The following is a 22384-nucleotide window of genomic DNA, read 5'->3' on the forward strand; positions in this document are numbered from 1 at the left end:
TTATGACACGCCTCAAAAGAGTCTTTAATAATGACAGTTTACCTCCACTTTATGTCTGATAAAACACTTTCAACACAAATCTGTGTAACAGCTATTTGGTTTGCAGGACTAAGGTTAATTGGCAACTTAAGTCTAAACACATAATCATCTTAGTTTCTGTTCAGTGTTTTTAATTTTCTGGTCACTGTTCCATATTTGGCTACACATCATGTCAATTTCACTAGCCTTTATAGCCTGTGGCTTGTTGCAATCAAACAGAAGGTATTAAAGATGCATGGAAACGTTAACATTTCACTAAAAAAACATAAAAATTTACTAAAAAAAAATTACTCACCCTCACCCAAAGTGTATTTCCCCTTCGGGAACTCACACTGCGTCGGAGAACACTTTGGGAATGCCCCTGTCTGCTTATGCTCTGGATCACATGTGAAATCAGTCCAATGGAATGGTGAAACTTCACGGGTGGGGTGACATAGAGACCAGAGAGCTTAAAAGCGCATCAGAAACAAGCAACGTTAGCTTCTGTGTTTTCAGCAAGCACTCTGTTTGAAACGTGTCAGTCTTATTTTCCGTTGTTTGTAAAACAGTGCACAGTCACCTCTATATGGGGATTCTCTCCCCGATGGATGTCATGATCAAGGTCACATGGCGATGTTTACGTGCCTTAGACATATGAAAGAAACCTTGGTTCCTGTCACAAGGCCCTGTGGTGGGGGATCCATGTCCTCCCGTAACGCTACTGATGGATGCCTCCCTCACGGGCTGGGGAGTGGTCATGAGTGGCCGCTCCGCCCAGGGACTGTGGGAAGGTCCCCAGTGCATGTGGCACATCAACTGCCTGGAGATGCTGGCCATGTTTTGAGCATTGGAGGAATTTCTTCCATACCTAAGAGGAGATCTTGTGCTTGTTAGCAAAAGACAATCATGGAGCAGACATCCTGTCGAGGATGTACCAGCTGGTACATGTTTCTTTCAATCTGTGAGGCCAGGAGAAGTATGGTACCGCTCCAGACTCTCAGGTGCATCTGTCTTAGCTGTGCTCACCATGATTTCATACTAGACAGGCATTTGTCAGTATGGAGGCGTGGGCATTCTCATTCCCAAAGCGTTCTCCAGGTTACATATGTAACCATAGTTCCCAGAGGGAAAGCTGTGTTTCGTTTCCATATTTCCTGCATCCCTGTGAGCGATGTTTCGGATGCGCTTTTAAGCTCTCTGGTCTATACGTCACCCAACCCGTGACATTTTGCCATTCCGCTGGATTGATTTCACATATGATTCAGAGCGTGGGCAGACAGGGGCATTCCCAAAGCATTCTCCAACGCAGTGTCGCATTCCCTCGGGGAGCTATGGTTACAAAAGTAACCTGGGACGTTCTTCATTGGAACAGATTTGTAGAAATTAGAGTCTATCAATTAATGTCATGTGAGGCCAAAAGCTGTGTTTATAAGAAACATTTCCATCATTAAAGCATTTTAACTTGAAACTGTAAGATGATGACCAAGACAAGATGACTTTTTTACTGGAGAAAGCAATATTATATAGAGAAGACTCATATTTTAGATTGAAGCAACGGTTTGAAGTTAAAACCTCTTAATGATAAATCTTGCTATTAGAAATGCGCAGCTTTTGGCCTCATGTGATGTTAAATGATAGACTGGAGTTGTGTGAATTATTTGTGGATTATCGTGATTTTTTTCATCATCTGTTTGGACTCTCATTCTGATGGCACCCATTCGCTGCAGATCCATTAATGAGCAAGTGATGTAATGCAGCATTTCTCCAAATCCGTTCTGATGAAGAACCAAACTCATCATGAATAGCACAAAAGTACATTTTCAACAAATTTTCATTTTTGGGTAAACTATCCTTTTAAAAAAAAATTAAACACAGTTTAATTGTAACATACCTTTATTCACATTCTGGCAAATAGTGATTTTAGCATGAACATTTTTTTTTCAGAGGCTCTTTTATTAGGGCATGCCAAAAAAAGCATTGAAATTGTAATCTTTTATACTTTCCTCCTAAGCACAGTTCTTTTCTTCCAGCAGGTGTTACAATATTGTGTTTGTGAAAGAAGTGTTGTGGTTTGCAGACGATATAACTGTGGTTTAATTCTTATTTGATCTATTTTTTTTAAAGGCAAAAAAACTACATATGGGTTTTTGTAAAGCTTCTCAGGCATTTTGTATCACTGGGCTTCTACTCTTAGAGCACAGTAATAGAGAGCCGAATCTGACAGAGTTACACTGTTAATAGTGAGTTCAGTGGATGTTTGGGATGTAGCTGACTGAAACCGACTGTCTGGTATATTCTCAAAGCTGCTCCGTGATCGGGCACCTTTATACAGTAAATATTCTGGTTCTCTGTTAGGATACTGTCTGTACCAGTAGAGATAGACATAATTGCTGCTGGTATCATATGTACAGCTCATCGTTACACGCTCTTCTTCTGTTCTGTAAATAGTAGTTTCTTTGTCTTTTGGTTGAATGCTGTCAGATAAAACACCTGCAAGACAATTGGACAAATTGAACAGGTGAGCTGGATTCTCCACATATCCAAAAACGCATAACATGTATGAATAAAAATTATACTAGCAAACAGTTTCTTCATCCAATGTGATGCCATTATTGTAGAGTACCATTAAAAAATGTTAGCATGGACAAACATTTTAATATAAATTATAACTGAGTCTGCTCAGATTAAATGTTTTATACCTGTTGCTGTAATGAGAATCAGTAGAAAGCATCTCTCCATGTTGGGAAGGTTTGCTAGCTTGCTACTGTATATGATCTGAAGTTTCAAGGTAAATGTATGATTGTAGCCTATTATGAAGCCATAGTGTGGGTGTGGTTTATTTAGACCACCCTCTCTGTCTTTCCTTTCCTAAAACTGAGATGTTAATATTGTGCCTCTAGTCATTATATAAATATCTTAAAAATAACTATACTTCTTGTTGAATAAGTCTCTTCTTATGCTAATTCAATTTTATCAGCAAGTGTAACTTTGATTATGTTCATTATGTTACTATAAGGATCAAAGCTAAACAAAATAGAAGCTAGTTAGTGAGTTAGAATATTCATTTTTTAATATTGAGGTTTGTGCTTGTTGCACTATATTTGGTGGTAATATATAATATATGGTGTGTTGATTTATATCTATATACTGTATGTTATTGACCAAGTGCATTTTATGAGGAAAAACAAACTATTTAGGCCCTTTGAAATCTGTTACAAAATGACTGATTCAGTAAATTAAACAATCTTATGGGAAACATGTCTGAACCTGCTTTTTTTTCTTTCACAACATTTAAGCACAGTTTCACCAAATTGCACAAATTCATAGGGTAATTCGTACCATCTTCTGTTGTTCCTTGCACATGTGAATTCATTTCTGATATAGTTTGGCATTCTCTGAAATGTTTTAATGTACATAGCACCCCCCAGTGGTGGTGTGAAAACCTTTATTCTCCCATTGACAACATCCATGAGTCTAACAAAGATAAAACATTTGTGAATCTGAAAAATGTAAAGGATTATAAATGCTGATTTTATTTAATTAATATATTTTCAAATAGTTCTACAATAGATCTATGGTGATATTCCATCATTGGTCTCATTCAGTAATGAGTATTTACTAAATCAGTACATGTACATAAGAAACACTAACCAGTTTGAAAATGTATAGTTAAATGTGAATTTGAATGTAACATTCCTCTGTGTGTATTTGTTGTTCTGACATCTAATTTTATGACTATAGAGTCAGTCAGGTTCTTGTACGGTGTGTTGAGTGTTTCCTGTCACTGTGGGCTTCAAAGCACAGTAATACAGAGCAGAGTCTGATACAGCAGCAGAAGAGATGATCAGATCCACACTCTTATCTTCTTTTCTGGGACTGATGGATATTCCAGAAACTGGAGGATTAGCTTGAGTAGTTGATCCATAGGAATCCAGGATGAGGAACTGTGGTGAACCTGCATATTGTCGATACCAGTGAAGACTCTCAACAGAACCAGTGTAGTTACAAGAGAGTTTCACACTCTCAGTCTCAGTGGCAAATGCTGCATCACTGTATGGGGTGATGACATCTTTAGCTCTGTTACCTGCAACAAAAGCTTATTTAAGCATGTTTAAAATGAGACATGGTGAAGTAATGATACATGTAAGAATTTACCTTGATTTAAAGTCAGCAGTATAAGTACACAAGTGAAGATGATGGTAGTTGCTGCTTGCCTCAGTGATCTGTGATGGTGATTATCACTTAACTATTCTGTTTCACAGGCCTGTATTAAACTCCGCCTTTTGACATAACCATCTTATAAAGCACAGGATCAATACCTAAATCTGTTTGCACTTGTTATTTTTCAAAGTAATGCCATTTCTCAAATGTTCATTGTACTCATGAACATGCAGGAATGGATAGGATGTGTTTTTGCACAGTATATTATTCCTGTTTCCTGAGTCATATTGTCCCCCTCTGTCCCAAACATGTCAGTTTGGACTGGTGTGATGACATTCCCAAAACTGACACCTGCAGATAAGAATATTCAAGTTGAAATTAATATTTAAATAAATAAATATTCATATTAAATAACAGGAGAGCAAACAAAAAATATAAAATCCTGACACTTTAGGGCAGAATATACTGTTCTTATATGTTAGTGAACAAAGTAAAACCAAAACAAAAAACAATTTTTCAAGAGGTTATTTTAGTTAATCTTCACAACAATGTGTTACTGAAGTGTCTGAAGTCTTGCAGAGGATGTCTCCAGCAAGCACCTCCCCTTAAAGATACAGTCTTCATAGTCAAATAATATGCTGTAAGGGTGATATTTAAATTTTTATTTTTTTATGAATACTAAAATGCATAAGTTTGATTTATTTCCTTCTTCAAACAACACTTTAGTTTGGACCATTGAGATGATGTTTGCAAAAGTGTCACTAAAAACATCAATGTGGCTTGTAAAGTCAGTAAGATGAATGATAATAACCACCAGCATAAACACTGAATAACAGTAACAGTCATAGTAATAATTTGCAAATTAAACTTTTATTCTTAATTTCATTTATCTCAGTTAAGCTTTAGCAGGTGTTACCATATCCTGTTATTCACAGAGACTTAGTGGCTCACATAAAGTAGGCTACAGCTGTGATTTGATTTTTAGCTGATAAAATATGGTTCAAAGCAATGATTTTGTGTGTGAGTTTTTGTAAAGCCTCTCAGGCATTTTGTATCACTGGGCTGCTACTCTTAGAGCAGAGTAATAGAGAGCTGAATCTGACAGAGTTGCACTGTTAATAGTGAGTTCAGTGGATGTTTGAGATGTAGCTGACTGAAACCGAGTGTCTGGTATATCCTCACTCAGGGCCATCCTTGGCTGACGTGGGGCCCGGTGCGGGCTAGGTTCCCCCTCGGTCCTTTCACGATCGTGTTCCAGGGTGGTGGGGGTACCACTCATTGACCGAGCATGGGGTACCCTCAAACGCAGAGCCCGGCGAGCCCGGAACATTGACCGTTTCACTCTGCTGCCCTTGGTACAGTCTCTAAAGATGTTATAGTCTTCTTCCCATCCTAAGAAGGGATCGGGGTACAGTGGGGTCCGTTTGTGAAGAGGGGGGTAGACAGAGGTTGAACCACTCCTCAAGCGTGGGGCCCTTGGTCCGTTTGTTCCAGGTGGGGTGGGGGTACTGCACTGATTGCACCAGATAGCCCTGTCCTCACTAGCACTCTGTGATTGAGCACCTTTCAATAGTATAAACTGGGGTATTCTGTTTGGATACTGTCTGTACCAGTACAGCGAAATATTGTTGCTGCTTGTATCATAAGTGCAGCTCAGTGTCACAGACTCTCCTTCTTTACTGATTATATTGTCCTTGTCTTTTGGTTCAATGCTGTCAGCAAATATACCTGCAAGAGAATAAATTGTTCTTCATGAAATTAACTCCTGTTCTGTCTGTTGTTACTGTAACAGTGCTATGAATTATAGAATGTATTATGCTATAAATTATAGAATCTCAGCCATCTAATTCAATTGATGATATCAATTAATTAAATATGTAAACAATTAACACTTTGAATTCTTAGTCTATTCTAGTCTAGTGAAATGCACTTTACCTGGTACTGTTATAAGAAAAGTCAGCAGTACACATGTAAACATGATGAACAAGCTGCAGCTCGCCTCAGTGATCTGTGATGCTGTTCACTGAACAAGTCTGTGTTCTACAGGAATGTGTTAAGCTCCACCTCCTAACATAATAATTTTATAAATAACAAATTATTAAACACAAAACCAAAAACCAAACACTTGTGGAATGGAAACAAAATCAAAATATGTGACAGTATTGTTGATTTTGTGTTCAATATGTACCTTGTTTTTTCATGCACATTGTTGATTCTGTGAAGTTACACCAAAAAACTCTTAGTTGTCATGTTTGGTTTAGTTAGATGGGCTTTTTAACTGATCATTACTCTATACCTAAAACTAAAACTATATAAGGTACATTGTTTAGCCTTATAGTTGCAATCACATTTGATGTGCAAAATTCACCATCTAGAAATCTATCTGACTACTTTTGAAATCAGAAACAAGCTTTCCATGATTAAACAGAAAAAACATTTAGGTTAATCATTAACGGCTCCTATTTTACTAGCCCACCAGATGGCAATCTAATCTCATTGAATGAATACTATTGCTACTGTTTGTCACTCATTTTTTTCTTAAATTAAATTGGGATTTTGGAGTTAGGTAAGCCATTACAGCTTATAAATCTTATTTACAAATATCACCTAACCCCAGTATGTGTTGATTTGGTCTTGTGGAACGGTTGCTTTTCAACACAAGCAGTCTCAGCTTTCAAACCCATCTGCACATACAAAATGTAAGCAACCAAAAAACACTGAGTCTGTTCATCAAAAACAATAGTTTACATTTTATTTTGGGGATTTTTTTTCTCCCATACTTCTGCCATATTAACTGTGATGCAGTTTACTGTGGTATGCTTTACCCTCTATGTAGGGAAGGTTTTTGAACAGTGTTGTCTATTTTCCTGTCACTGTGGGCTCCAGGGCACAGTAGTACATTGCTGAGTCTGTCACTTTAGCAGAGGAGATTTCAAGATATGTGTGGGTTTTCTCTTTATTCAGTTTTCCTGAGAATCGGGGATCTAGTTCCACAACTTCAGACTTCTGTGAAACTTTCCCATTTGCATGTAGAATGACTAAAAGAAATTCAGGAGCCGATGCAGGATATTGGCGATACCAATATAGACTCGCTGCTGAGGAGTAGTTGCAGGACAGGGATATAATGTCCTTTTCTGTTTTGTATACTTCATTGTGGACCGATGTGATGACATTCCCAAAAATATTATCTGCAGAAAGAAATGTAGCTTGTTAAAGACATGGATAAACAGATAAGCAAACAATAATCAAAAATCCTGCCAGTCTGGAACAGAATACAGTACATACCTGCAAGAGAAAACAAAATAAAAACAAAGAGTATCATTGTTCAGGACGATATGCAAGTTAGTGTGCAACACCTGTTACTTTTACTGAAGTAAGCATTTCGTTTTTTTTCTCCATTTAGAATGTCTCAGTAGCCCCTCCCCTTAAAACTCCAATTCATAAACTTCAATGTATGGAAATCCATTTAAAAACGTAAACAGTTTGTTTGAAATAGAAATATTTTGTTATGTAATTACTGTCACTTCTGCTTAATTGAATATGCCTTTGCTGATTATAATTATTAATGTAAAAAAAAAAAAAAACATTTGAAAGGTTATGCATGTAAACCACACTTTTTAATAGTACATGTAATAAAAATCAGGGGTTAACAATGTATAAAAATATATAAATACCACACAATTTTGCTATATGTTCATACAATTAAGTTTACAACAACAAGTTTGAGGAAGCCTAAAGAGGTGGACCTAACCAACAAAAGGTGGGGGTGCACTTTTTTGTTTCTTCAGCAGGTGTGACCGCATCCTGTTGTCTTGTGGGTTAAGACACATAGTTGTGGTGGATCACTGACACGCCAATTATGTGTGTGTTTTTGTAAAGCGTCTGTGGACTTTGTATCACTGGGCTCCTACTTTTAGAGCACAGTAATAGAGAGCCGAATCTGACAGATACACATTGTTTATGGTGAGTGAAGTGGATGTCCGAGATGTAGTTATCTTATAACGCTTGGATGATACATTCACTTCACCAGACAGACGAGAACTTTTAAATAACAAATACTGAGGTTCTCTATTAGGATACTGTCTGTACCAGTAAAGCAAAACATTATTTTTGCTTTTATATATGCAGCTCAGCGTGACAGATTCTCCTTCTCTCCTGGTTTTATTTGAACCCTCTTCTTTTGGCGCAATGCTGTCAGCAAATACCCCTACAAAAATGAATTTTGCTTTAGAATGATAATGTAAAAAATGGTGACATGCTATAATAAAAACAAAGTAAAATACTAATTGAAGCATTTAAATTAAATCTATAATGTTACAATAATGATACTGTCAATTTTTATATTATTTCTTTCTTTTTCTTTTTTTTCAAATCATTTGAATGTTAGTTTGTGACACTTTAAAAAAAAAAAAAAAAAAAAGAGTACCTGTCATAAGAATCAGCAGTCGACATCTGTCCATGTTAATATTCTGGGTGATTTATTTAGTTTTAATCCAAATCATGTTTGCAGAGATGGGAGAGACTGAAATGACAAACTTTAGGGATTCCCTTTATTAAATGTGAATGAAGAAGAAGATACAATTCACTGACACAGCAGTTTGAATGAATGTAGACATTCGAATGTGCATTTGCAAAGTGGGTGTGGTTAGTGACATCACTCACCCACTAATCACACAGGTTTGTTTTTATATCAAGCTGCTTTGACTTCTGTTTTTTAATACTGAGCTAATGACATTTTTTTATCCTCTTACCCTTACTGCATTGCTACATTTTTATTAAGACATTCAGTGTTTTAATTCATGTTTCAATTCCCAGTAATAATTTAGGGAATTCCAGACATTCTGCTGGTCATCAAAAACAGTACATTCCTGGCTAACTTGGATTATGTTACCATGACAGGGTATTGCTAAACAGTGATATTGTCATTGTTTTTTTTGTTCTATGTTACTTTGTTTCCTGTCACTGTGGGCCTCAAAGCACAGTAGTACAGAGCAGAGTCTGACACTTTAGCAGAGGAGATGCTCAGATCCACATGGACTTCTTTTTTTCTGTGATTGATGGTTATTCCTGGAATGGGTGGATTAGCTTCAATTGTTGACCCTGAATCTTCCAGTATGAGGAACTGTGGTGGTGATCCTGCATATTGTCGATACCAGTGAACACCACGAGCAGAACCGCTGTAGTTACAGGAGAGTGTCACATTGTCACCCTCAAGAGCAAATTCTCTGTCACATTTTGGAGTGATGACTTCTGAGGCTCTGGAACCTGCAAATGAAAGTGGCATTAACTGTAACACAACCATACATACATCTTGTAAAACAAATATTAATCTTTCATATAGAATTGAAACAGTAGTATGTTATATAACATTATATTATACATTACAGTATAAACTGTATAGTATTTTAGTAATATATTATATTAAAATATTACAATATTATACCTTCTGTTAATGACATCAGTATGATAATATAGATTAACATGTTCGCTCAACAAATTGCCAGGAGCAAGCTAAACAAAGAGCAGCTGCTTCACACAGAGACTGATTGTGACTTTATTTGTGTGCTATTGTCCGTGTTAAACTCCTCCTCTTGCCATTATATATATATGAGAGCTATGCAGGTTTACTTTATCTGTAGAGGATAACAGACAGAGAACTACTTTACAATAGATATATTTTTATTTGCTTCTTTTTATTTATTTATTTTTTTGTTTGTTGTTGTATACTATTTTGTATACTGAATGATTTCTGTATTTTAATTAACATTAAAAAAAAAAAAAAATCAAAAATGATAAGAGATAGTTTCACATGCCCCCTATGTATACCCTTTCATATTCTCCTAAATTCACAGGTGTTGCCACATACTAATTTTTAGAGCTGTGGTTTTCAAAAAAATAAATAAAAAAACCTTGTGGTCTGATGCTGTTTGATTACACACTGTTCAAAGCACATTTTTTTATCTGTGTTTTTGTAAAGCTTCTCTGGTATTTTGTATCACTGGGCCACTCGAAGAGCACAATAATACAGAGCAGAATCTGACAGAGCTGCTTTCTCAATAATGAGTTCAGTGGATGATTGGGATGTAGTCGACCGAAACCGTTTGTCTGCTATATTCTCATAGGTCTCTAAACGAGCACCTTTGAGCAGCAAAAACCGAGGTTCTCCATTTGGATACTGTCTGTACCAGTAAAGCCAAACATTATTGCTGCCCACATCATATGTGCAGCTCAGTGTCACAAATTCTCCTTCTTCCTTGATTAAATTACTATCTCCTTCTCTTGGTTCAATTTTGTCTGCAAATCCACCTGAAATAAAATGCGTTTTTATTTATTATGATCTTGATCATTAAAACAATAAAACATATTAAAAATGTCTTTTCAGTATGTATAACATCAGGGCCAGATTTGCTTTGCATTAAAATGGAATATTGTTTGTTCAGACATATTTACCTGTAACTACAATGAGAATCAAGAGTAGCATCTCTCTCTCCATGTTGGCAGTCCAGATGTAGTTTGTATTTCTGTTACTGTTTTAGAAAACTGTACCTGAATATTGTTTTATAGTGTGAATGGATCTGTGTTGGTATCCAGAATGCACATGAGGGAAGTTCCATTGTGTACTAATATTGTGGGTGTCGTAATGTGTGAAATGTGCAACACAGTTTAAAAGCTGCACAGCTTCTGTAATTCATAAGAGACCATACTGTTCTAGTGTTACAGTCTCTTCAGAAGGTCATAAAGGGGGAGCAACATCCATGTTGGTGAGATATTAAAATAGATAAATGAATATAGTGGTGGAGCCTATTGAAGAGTAGAATTTGTTTGCTAAAGGACTAACTGAGTGTCAGAAGTCTTCAAAAAGAAAAGAAAAACTATTTCACACAAGGCTTAAGGGGCCAAGAATGAAGATTTGTAGCATTTATTTCTGTAAAAAAATTGCTTGAAATTTTACAAGTAATGCTCCAATAATCTGTTTTATTTACCTTGAAAATCTATAATATACTGTAATATACTGTAGCACAATTTCACTCAAAATGCCACATGAACTGTTTCACCCTTGAACACTCTTTCTGTTTCCTTTCTTGTTGAAAAGTCAAAAATTAGAGTCTTTAAAGGCTTCTCAGTAATCCATAGCTCCAGCCTTAACTAATTATACCAACTCAATTTATTTTAACCAACGGTCTTTTATGACTAAGACTAGAAAGGATACACATACTGCACAACAATAATTACTGTTTTTGCATTAATGTAAAGGGTAGGTTAAGGGCTGAGGTAGGTGTAGACGTTAATAAAACAGACTCTAATAGGTAGAAAATTTAATTTACTGTTAGCTTCCAGTTTTGCATCCCTTCTAGCCACAACTGTCTTTTACCAGGCTTCTAGAGACCCACTGTCCTGCAAAGTTTGTAGTCTTCAAGACCTTGATTAGCTGGTTCAGGTGTGTTTGACTGGGGTAGAACTACACTATAAAAACTCTAAAAGGGTGGGGGGAAAAGTTCCAAACAAATACTTGTGAGACTAAGCAGGAGCGTAATGTCAGGGAAATGCTTGAAAGAGAGGAAGAATCTTCATTTGTGATGTTACACTGCCCCCTTATGCTAAAACTCAGAACAGCATGTATTTAATAATATATTATATTAATATTATATCCAGAGGAGATCTACAAGTTCACATTGGTTTTATTTTCATTCAGTTTTGCAGAGAACCGAGGATCTTGATCCACAACTTTTGATTTTTGTAAAACTGCCCCAGTATCATGAAGAATAACATAAAAAAATTCAGGAGATGATCCAGGATACTGGCGATACCAAAGCAGACTGCTTGCTGAGGAGTAGCTACAGGAGAGACTTATAATGTCCCCTTCTGTCCCAGACATACGAGTTACAACTGGTGTGATGACAAAGCAAAAAAGAAGCATAATTATTCAGCATCGCGTTAGTTCAGTCAGGCCACGTTAGTCACGTTTGCATCAGCTGACAGTCAGCTGTTCATACTTAGAAATGTATACAAAATAATATGAAAAAAGAGATGGCATACTGTATGAGAACCATGTGATGCATGCTAAATTATATTCACATGCCCTTATTCAGTCTTTTTAACCTTCTAAATTCACAGCTGTTACCACATTCCCTGTTTGTGGTTTATAAAACATGATGTGTTTTGTTATTGATTGATTACAGACTCTTCAAAGCATTAATTTCATTTAAGTTTTTGTAAAGACTCTCTGGTATTTTGCTTCACTGGGCTACTTCAAGAGCACAGCAATAGAGAGCTGAATTAGAGTTACACTGTTAATAGTGAGTTCAGTGGATGACTGGGTCTGGGATGTAGATGACTGAAAACCGTCAGGTATACTGTATCTTTCTGTCTGCTTTTTGATCAAGCACCTTTGTAAAGCAAATATTCTGGTTCTCTGTTTGGATATTGTCTGTACCAGTAAAGCCAAATATCATTGCTGTTTGTTTCATATGTGCAGCTCAGTGTCACAGACTCTCCTTCTTCTCTGATTATTTTTGTAACTCCTTCACTTGACCCAAAAGATTTTTAGTTTCAAGTATTTATTAAATTGATTTATTAGATCATCATTGTTGATTTATTGATTTATTAGTTCCAAATTATGCTAAATGTGGCTGTATAAAATGAATTAAAATATGAGAGTAGCTGATGGTTGAATGAAAGCACTGAGACTGAGTGAAATTCTATTGAATTATTCACATGAACAATGTGGGTTAATGAAATGTGTTTCTTACAGATATCAGGTGCTTGTTTAGTGTGAATAAAACAGCTTGTGAAATAATGTTGCCCACTTCTGTTGAAGCTCAGAACAGCATGTTTTGTGCAGTTGCTTTATCCTGTGCTTTAAAATGGTAAACATGTTTGAGTCACTTTTATTGACATTTGTTTATATTTACAATTCACGAGTTCACACTTACATATAATTAACTGAAGTTTTATAATGCATATTTGGCGTGCTATCCGGAGGGAGGGCTCCGAGCTCGGAGTTCGGCCTAAACCCAGAGTACTCCCCCCTATATAGAGGTGTAAAATGAACTCTAAGTGGAGGAGATGGGGTGGAGGGGGATGCTGATAAACCGTCAATGGATAGGGGTAAGTCAGCTGTATTTATACCCTAGTGTTGATTATCATAAGTGTGCTCCACCTGTGCTAATTAGGCTAAGTATCTGACGTGCTCCTCCCAAACCTTGTTAATAAAACATCATTTCACGAGTTCACACTTACATATAATTAACTGAAGTTTTATAATGCATATTTGGCGTGCTGTCTGGAGGGAGGGCTCCGAGCTCGGAGTTTGGCCCGAACCCAGAGTAGAGCAGAGGACAGCCGCCGAACTAAAGACCCCCCCACAAATGAGTGCCGAGTTTGGCGGGCTGGCATCTCGAGAAAGGGTCTGAATGTTTGGCCGGGGGCCCGTGATGGCGACTCATTGTACCTGGACTGACGGGCCCTGCTGGCCTGCAATGGGGAATAGTTGTAATTTGGAGCGACCGATCAGGCGAGTTTGCGCCTTTCTCCGCTGTGAGACCTATGCTCGCTGGATGAAAGAGAAAACATAAGTGCTCTACCGGGAAAGTTCTCACTGCATCCGCTGTGAGACCAAATGCTCACTGGACGAAAGAGAAAATGTAAGTGCTCCACCGGGAAAGTTCTCGCTGCGTCTGCTGACATTAGAAAAATAACAGTTCTGAATAATAACAAAATAACTAGTTTTGTAACTCAATTGTTTTACTGGCTTCTATTAGTAAATGAACAAGTACTCTTCTATATACCAATATGTCCCAAACATCTTATTAGACTATAAACATTTTTCCCCAGTATTTCGTATATCCCTCTTCTGTTAAATTATCAAGGACTTCCCTTTATATAACATTGTCCTTGGTCCATATTGGGGCCCGACGCACTCTACAAGGACACGAGGCACAAAAAGGAGAAACTGACATTTGAGGTGTCTGAGATACTTCGAGAGGCTTGAAGGAGTCTTCTGCTAGAGAAGCTGTATTTGTTCTGGTGATGCAGGATGCAGCTGGAGCAAGGTGCATAGCATTCCAAACATTTCCATCTGAAAGGAGATAAGTTTTCGAGCCTTTCTGAGCCACAACCTTAAAAGGTTTAGTAAACTTGAAATGTCCTTTCTTGTTAATACCAGGCTTCCTAATACGCACAAATGTCCCAACTTGAATGTTTGGAGGTTGTGCACTGCGTTGCCGATCCGTGTACTCTTTCAATTTGTTTTGTGACTGTTGGATGATTTGTTTCAGATTCTGTTGATCTTTTGGAGGGGCCACACATGGAAGACCACTCACATGCAGTTTTGTCTTAATTGGTCGGCCATGCAAAAGCTCAGCAGGTGACAGTTTTGTCACAGCATGTGGAGTTGCTCTGTATGTATGTAGAAACTGTCACAAAAGCTTTCCACTCTTTACATTCAATGCTAGCAGTCTGTAAACAGTCTTTGAACACTCTATTGAAGCATTCAATCTCCCCATGCGCTTGGGGGTAATAGACAGAGCTTCGGTAATGCTTAATATCTCTCTCTGCAAGGAATGCCTCAAACTCAGCCGAAACAAATTGTGAGCCATTATCAGTTACAAGTTCACTAGGATTTCCCTCATGACTGAATGCAGCAGACAGGAATTTCACAACAGTCGCAGAAGTAACATCAGGTGCGAACGCAATCTCTGGCCATTTGCTGTAGTAATCAATAAGCGTCATAGCATAACGACATCCTTGAGGAGCATTATTCAAGGGCCCAACTACATCAATAGCCAGTTTTTCCCAAGCAGTTGTTGGAGTAGGCACAGGACAGAGTGGAGCTACATGAGTATTAGCCGTTTTATCATGCTGGAGCCAAGTGGAACAGGATTAAATAGCATTTTCCACTTGACAGTCCATCCCAGGCCACCAATACAAATCTCTCAGCCTCTGCTTTGTACGCACCATCCCTTGATGAGTTGCGTGAGCCAACTGGATAAACTTAGATTGTAATGCTTCTGGAATGATTACCTGATGTGTGCTCTGAATTATGTAACCATCATGCACAGCCAGCTCATTCCGAAGATGGTAATAAGTAGCGATAACTGAACTTTTCACGCTACAAGGCCACCCCTTTTCAATGCAAGCCTTTACCTGTTGAAGAATAGGACAGGCATCACACGTTGCCTTAAGCTGCTCTACAGTAACAGCTGCAAACTCAGGAGACAGTATTGCCACCATCTCAAGCTCTTGCTCTTGGCTGTAATCAGCAGCAGGAAGGGGAAGTCTGGACAAACAATCTGCTGTTACATTGTCTTGTCCAGGCTTGTATTTCATACTGTAGTTAAAACAGACCATCGAGCCAGCCTCATGCCTGCGCGTCCAAGACCCTTTGTGGAAAGCAGCGTAGACAAGGCACTGTGGTCAGTGCAAAGAGTAAAGTGGCGACCCCAGAGGTAAGTACGCCACTTTTCTTTCGCCCAAACACAAGCCAAGGCCTCCTTTTCTGTTGTAGAGTACTTCCTTTCACAATCCGACAATGTTCTAGATGCAAAAGCAACTGTTCTTTCATCAGTGCCATGACTCTGAGTCAGCACGGCACCAACGCCGTAATCTGACGCATCTGTAGAGACTGTTGTCGGTAAAGTAGGATCATACAGTGCAAGGGCTGGGCTAGTAGTAATCAGATGTTTCAGGTGGTTAAAACATTCCTGGGCCTCACCCGTCCAGCAAATGCCAGTAGACTTTCAGAGCAGTGCACGGAAAGGTTCAACCAATGTTGCATAATTGGGAATAAATTTGGAATACCAGCCGGCAAGGACTGTGCATCATGAGGTGCTTGTTGTATAGCTAGAACATGATCTGGATTTGGATGCAAGCCTGATGCAGAAATGACATGGCCAAGGAATGGTAACTCAGTTTTCCTGAAGCAGCACTTTTCTACATTAAGCTTCAACCCACAGTTTTGCAACCGCTGTAGTACAGATTAAAGTCGTTTCTCATGCAGCTCTGGATTATTCCCAAAGACAATGATGTCATCTAGATAACATTGCACACCATCCTGACCAGCCAAAATTTGAGACATCATCCTTTGAAATGCAGTAGGTGCTGACGCCAGCCCATAAGTGACCCGTGTGAAACGATAAAGCCTGTCATGGGTAACAAAAGCCGTTAGATCCCTACTATCCGGGTGCAAGGTCACTTGGTGGTATGCATTCTGGAGGTCTATTGTAGAAAACATAGAAGCTCCACGCAATTCTGTAAAAACATCCTCAATATGAGGCAGAGGGTGACTGTCTATGATGACAGCTTTGTTTGGCTCTCTTAAATCAACACAAAGTCGAATTCCTCCAGATTTCTTTTTAATGACCACCAATGGTGATACCCAAGGAGATGAGTCTACTTTTTCTATGATGCCTTCAGATTCCAGCCTCTTTAACTCTTGCGAGACTGCATCTCTCACTGCAAATGACAGTCTATGCAATTTCTGTTGAATTGGCGGCACATCTGAACGCACATTAACTTTGTGTACAAAGCCAGCAGCCACACCCAAAGGCTCAGTGATGTTTACGGCAACTTGGCTGTTCTCTGCAGAAGATACAACAGATCCATCCCGTATTTCAAGGTGCAAAGCATTAAAGAGATCCATACCAAGCGATGGTGTTCCGCCAGGTACAATGTAGAATGAAGCCTGCGCACGTTGACACTGATAGCTAACTGTAATAGCAAGACACCCCACAACTGGAATTGTCTTTTTCATATATGTCACCAGATGAACATTAGGCACAGTAAGGGAAATGTCTGAGAAGTGCTGGTGGTACAGATGCTCTGCGAGGATGGAAACAGCTGAACCAGTATCCACAATCAGTTCAGTGTCGACTGATTTCCCACCCTCAATGTGCAAAGAAACAGTACATGTGAGATTTTGTTTCTGTTTCATAGACAGAGGCATTTCAATGCTTAAGACCGTTAACTCAGGCACAGCAACTTCTTGGACATTGCAGGTGGATGCAGAACTACGACAAACTCTTGCAAAATGTCCAAATTTCCCACACAGTCTGCATTTTGATTGTTTAGCTGGGCATTTAGGGTAGTTTGCTAAATGTGTTGTAGTGCCACAGCGGAAGCATGTTTTTGCATCCAATTTTTTCTGTGATTCATTTGAAGGCATCTGATGAGAAAATGTGGATTTACGTGGAGCAGATCTCTGTCTCCACCGCTGTTTTGCACCTTCACGTGAGCTACTGTGCACTGCATTAACTGAAGTTTCAGTGCTCTCCATAGCTTTAGTTTCAACTACTGCAGACTCAATTTGTCCCGCTATAGTGACCGCCTTTTTCATCTGTGAGCGCGCCGAATTCGCAGCTCCTCAAAGAGAGCCTTCTGAGAGTGAAGCAAAATGCTCACATCGCAGCCGTCAACTCCCTCGAGAGCTGATTCTGCGCGCTTCACTCCCATCCCTTCACTGTCCATGTCCCCCCCCCCTTTTTTTTTGCGGGCAGGGAAAACACACAGCCTGAACGCTGCCTGCTCTCACCCAAGACTTCTCTTGATTGACAACACTAAAAAACTGAAAACAACACTAAATAAGACTCACAAACAGATAGCGACTGACTGACACACACACACACACACACACACACACACACACACACACACACACACACACACACACACACACACACACACACACACACACACACACACACACACACACACACACACACACACACAGAGCGATTGCTGAAGACAGAAGGCTAAATACCGGTTTCACTGCACGTGCTTTTAAGCTTCCTGGTCTCTGACGTCACCCGCCTATGACGTCTTGCCCATCCATTGGTCTGATTACACACAGGATTCAGAGCCGGTCTCGGTGAAGGTGTTCCCCAAAGCTGTCTCCGACGCAGCTCGAGTTCCTGAAGAGGAACTGTGGTGGTGATCCTGCATATTTGCGATACCAGTGAACACCACGAGCAGAACCGCTGTAGTTACAGGAGAGTGTCACATTGTCACCCTCAAGAGCAAATTCTCTGTCACTTTTTGGAGCGATGACTTCTGAGGCTCTGGAACCTGCAAATGAAAGTGGTATTAATTGTAACACAACCATACATACATCTTGTAAAACAAATATTAATCTTTCATATAGAATTGAAACAGTAGTATGTTGTATAGCATTATATTATACATTACAGTATAAACAGTATAGTATTTTAGTAATATATTATATTAAAATATTACAATATTATACCTTCTGTTAATGACATCAGTATGATAATATAGATTAACATGTTCGCTCAACAAATTGCCAGGAGCAAGCTAAATAAAGAGCAGCTGCTTCACACAGAGACTGATTGTGACTTTATTTGTGTGCTATTGTCTGTGTTAAACTCGTCCTCTTGCCATTATATATATATATATATGAGAGCTATGCAGGTTTACTTTATCTGTAGAGGATAACAGACAGAGAACTACTTTACAATAGATATATTTTTTTCTTGTTTTTATTTATTTATTTATTTTTTGTTGTTGTTGTTGTATACTATTTTGTATACTGAATGATTTCTGTATTTTAAATAACATTTAAAAAAAACAAATAAGAGATAGTTTCACATGCCCCCTGTGTATACCCTTTCATATTCTCCTAAATTCACAGGTGTTGCCACATTCTAATTTTTAGAGCTGCGGTTTTCAAAAAAAAAAAAAAAAAAAAAAAAAATACATTGTGGTATGATGCTATTTGATTAAACACTGTTCAAAGCACATTTTTTATTTTCAGTTTTTGTAAAGCTTCTCTGGTATTTTGTATCACTGGGCCACTCGAAGAGCACAATAATACAGAGCAGAATCTGACAGAGCTGCTTTTTCAATAATGAGTTCAGTGGATGACTGGGATGTAGTCGACCGAAACCGTTTGTCTGCTATATTCTCATAGGTCTGTGATCGAGCACCTTTGAGCAGTAAAAACCGAGGTTCTCCATTTGGATACTGTCTGTACCAGTAAAGCCAAACGTTATTGCTGCCCACATCATATGTGCAGCTCAGTGTCACAAATTCTCCTTCTTCCTTGATTAAATTGCTATCTCCTTCTCTTGGTTCAATTTTGTCTGCAAATCCACCTGAAATGAAATGCGTTTTTATTCATTATGATCTAGATCATTAAAACAATAAAACATGTTACAAATGTCTTTTCAGTATGTATAACATCAGGGCCAGATTTGCTTTGCATTAAAATGGAATATTGTTTGTTCAGACATATTTACCTGTAACTACAATGAGAATCAAGAGTAGCATCTCTCTCTCCATGTTGGCAGTCCAGATGTAGTTTGTATTTCTGTTACTGTTAGATTTAGAAAACTGTACCTGAATATTGTTTTATAGTGTGAATGGATCTGTGTTGGTATCCAGAATGCACATGAGGGAAGTTCCATTGTGTACTAATATTGTGGGTGTGGTAATGTGAAATGTGCAACACAGTTTAAAAGCTGCACAGCTTCTGTAATTCATAAGAGACCATACTGTTCTAGTGTTACAGTCTCTTCAGAAGGTCATAAAGGGGGAGCAACATCCATGTTGGTGAGATATTATAATAGATAGATGAATATAGTGGTGGAGCCTATTGAAGGTTAGAATATGTTTGCTGAAGGACTAATTGAGTGTGAGAAGTCTTCAAAAAAGACAAGATTTAAGGGGCCAAGAACAACGATTTGTAGCATTTATTTCCGTAAAATAATTGCTTGAAATTTTACAAGTAATGTGTGTAATAAGTAAATATTGCTCCAATAATCTGTTTTATTTACCTTGAAAATCCATCAGGTATACTGTATCTTTCTGTCTGCTTTTTGATCAAGCACCTTTGTAAAGTATATATTCTGGTTCTCTGTTTGGATATTGTCTGTACCAGTAGAGCCAAATATCATTGCTGTTTGTTTCATATGTGCAGCTCAGTGTCACAGACTCTCCTTCTTCTCTGATTATTTTTGTAACTCCTTCACTTGACCCAATCCTATCAGCAAATCCACCTGAAACGCAATTAATCATAGTTTAAAATACCTTGATTTGTTCAATAAAATGTATATTAGATTAAAATATTAGATGTATAAAATATAATTAATTGTGATTAAAAGTATTTTTACCAAAAACTATGATGAACATTATGAGTGAAGTCCACTTTGAAGATCAAATTTTTAGTTTCAAGTATTTATTAAATTAATTTATTAGATCATCATTGTTGATTTATTGATTTATTAGTTCCAAATTATGCTGAATGCGGCTTTATAAAATGAATTAAAATATGAGAGTAGCTGATGGTTGAATGAAAGCACTGAGACTGAGTGAAATTCTATTGAATTATTCACATGAACAATGTGGGTTAATGAAATATGAAACATTCTGTGCCTTCAAATGTGTTTCTTATAGATATCAGGTGCTTGTTTAGTGTGAATAAAACAGCTTGTGAAATCATGTTGCCCCCTTCTGTTGGAGCTCAGAACAGCATGTTTTGTGCAGTTGCTTTATCCTGTGCTTTAAAATGGTAAACATGTTTGAGTCACTTTTATTGACATTTGTTTATATTTACAATAATTGGATTATTGTACTTACACGTTATGCATAAATGCTTTATGTCCTTATAAAAGGGACAATCTGTCTTCCACGTTTAGCCACAGAATACTTTAACAATATGACAGATTCTTAAGGATCTACTAATATAAGAACTGTATAAGAATATTTGAAGGGTCTGTGATTTTCATTGTACATTAAAACCTCAGCCCAACCTCTTGCTTTCTTTCTGCCTAAGTCTTATTTAAAAAACTTTTTGTACAGCATGCAGTGGATTTCCTTTCACTGTGGGCTCCAAAGCACAGTAGTAGAGAGTGGAGTCAGTGACAGCAGCAGAGGAGATCTTCAGATCCACACTACTGTTGTCTTTTCTGTGATGGATTGAGACTCCAGCAACTGGAGGATCAGCTTCAGTAACTGTCTCATAATAATCCAGTATGAGGAACTTTGGTGGTGAACCTGTGTATTGACGATACCAGTGAAGACCTCGAACAGAACCAGTGTAGCTACAAGAGAGTGTCACACTGTCACCCTCAACAGCAAACTGATAAGAACTGTATGGTGTGATGACCTCTGCCGCTCTGGAACCTGCATTTAAAGTGTAGATTTAAAATTCTCTTTCCTCTTAAAATCCTCTTTCAAATCTATTAAATGCAAAATTTTGAGTTCTAGAGTTCTTTACTTTTCACTCATAAATCACTTGTAAATTTTACAATTAATTAAGAAGAAACTGCAAATAACACATTGAATTAAAAATTTGAAAAACATAGTATAGTATTTTATTTGTATTAGAAGTAAAAAAAAATCTCCAGTCATCTTTGTTTTATTAAAAAGTTCAAAATCATTTTTTACAGTGTACTTATAAAATATCCAGCATATACAATAATAGCCTACCTTCAGCTGATGATAGTAATATTAAATAGATCAACATGTTAGCATAAAAATCAGGTTTGAACAGGAGACACACAGAAACATCAGATGATCCAAAGAGGCTTGTGAAATGTTGACAGTCTTATTGTATCTCACAAGACATGCGCTAAACTCCTCCTACTCAGACTGACAACATTCAGTCCTCATCATATAAGTATAATTTATAACACAATCCCACAAATTGAATACGATAAATAAAAAAATATTATTAAATAGATACAGAAAGATATATAACATGCTACAACATATTTCAGTGACATTTAGGGGAATAATAATAAACTTACACATGATACAGATTTGGAATATTTAGCCGGAAATGAGAATTCTAGAACAACAATTTTTGCAGATCAGTATTTTTATGTTGCTTACAATTAAGTTTAAAGAAGCCAAATGTTATACATTTGATTAGATTGTGGCATAAAAACATGAAGAAAGAGTTTTTATTTATTTATTTATTGGTTGGTTAGCTGGATTTTTATATGTATATATTGAATAGTAAAATGTCAGTAGAAATATCCTGTATGCTTTAATGCTTTGCCAAAATACAGTGAGGTTTTTGTACAGTGTAGTTTGTTTTCCTGTCACTGTGGGCTCCAGGGCACAGTAGTACATCGCAGAGTCTGAGACTTTAGCAGAGGAGATCTCCAGATCCACATGAGTTTTCTTTTCATTAAGTTTTGCTGAGAATCGAGGATCTTGGTCCACAGTTTTGGATTTTTGTAAAACT

At 37.7% G+C, this 22384-nt stretch overlaps 1 protein-coding gene and 4 gene segments (V, D, J or C); all 5 read right to left on the reverse strand.

The window, feature by feature from the left end:
- Positions 1-2063: 2063 nt before the first annotated feature.
- LOC109106470 lies at positions 2064-2796 on the reverse strand. The segment is given in 2 exon segments: positions 2064-2508; positions 2718-2796. Coding segments are annotated over 2 exon segments (357 nt in total).
- Positions 2797-3761: 965 nt separating this feature from the next.
- LOC109106471 lies at positions 3762-4803 on the reverse strand. The segment is given in 2 exon segments: positions 3762-4102; positions 4779-4803. Coding segments are annotated over 2 exon segments (366 nt in total).
- A 40-nt stretch (positions 4804-4843) lies between these two features.
- Positions 4844-9662, reverse strand: LOC109106472. Its single transcript, XM_042719159.1, has 3 exons — positions 9623-9662; positions 9160-9444; positions 4844-5907 (listed from the first exon to the last, which is right to left on the reverse strand). Exons 1-3 carry the CDS (start codon positions 9660-9662, stop codon positions 5234-5236), a joined length of 999 nt encoding a protein of 332 aa, XP_042575093.1. The 3' UTR covers positions 4844-5233.
- A 441-nt stretch (positions 9663-10103) lies between these two features.
- On the reverse strand, positions 10104-10763 carry LOC122136366. The segment is given in 2 exon segments: positions 10104-10485; positions 10630-10763. Coding segments are annotated over 2 exon segments (354 nt in total).
- An 8148-nt stretch (positions 10764-18911) lies between these two features.
- LOC122136229 lies at positions 18912-19629 on the reverse strand. The segment is given in 2 exon segments: positions 18912-19286; positions 19431-19629. Coding segments are annotated over 2 exon segments (354 nt in total).
- Positions 19630-22384: the final 2755 nt, after the last annotated feature.

This window comes from Cyprinus carpio, chromosome B2 (genome assembly GCF_018340385.1).
Source record: "Cyprinus carpio isolate SPL01 chromosome B2, ASM1834038v1, whole genome shotgun sequence".
Taxonomy (NCBI): Eukaryota; Metazoa; Chordata; class Actinopteri; order Cypriniformes; family Cyprinidae; genus Cyprinus; species Cyprinus carpio.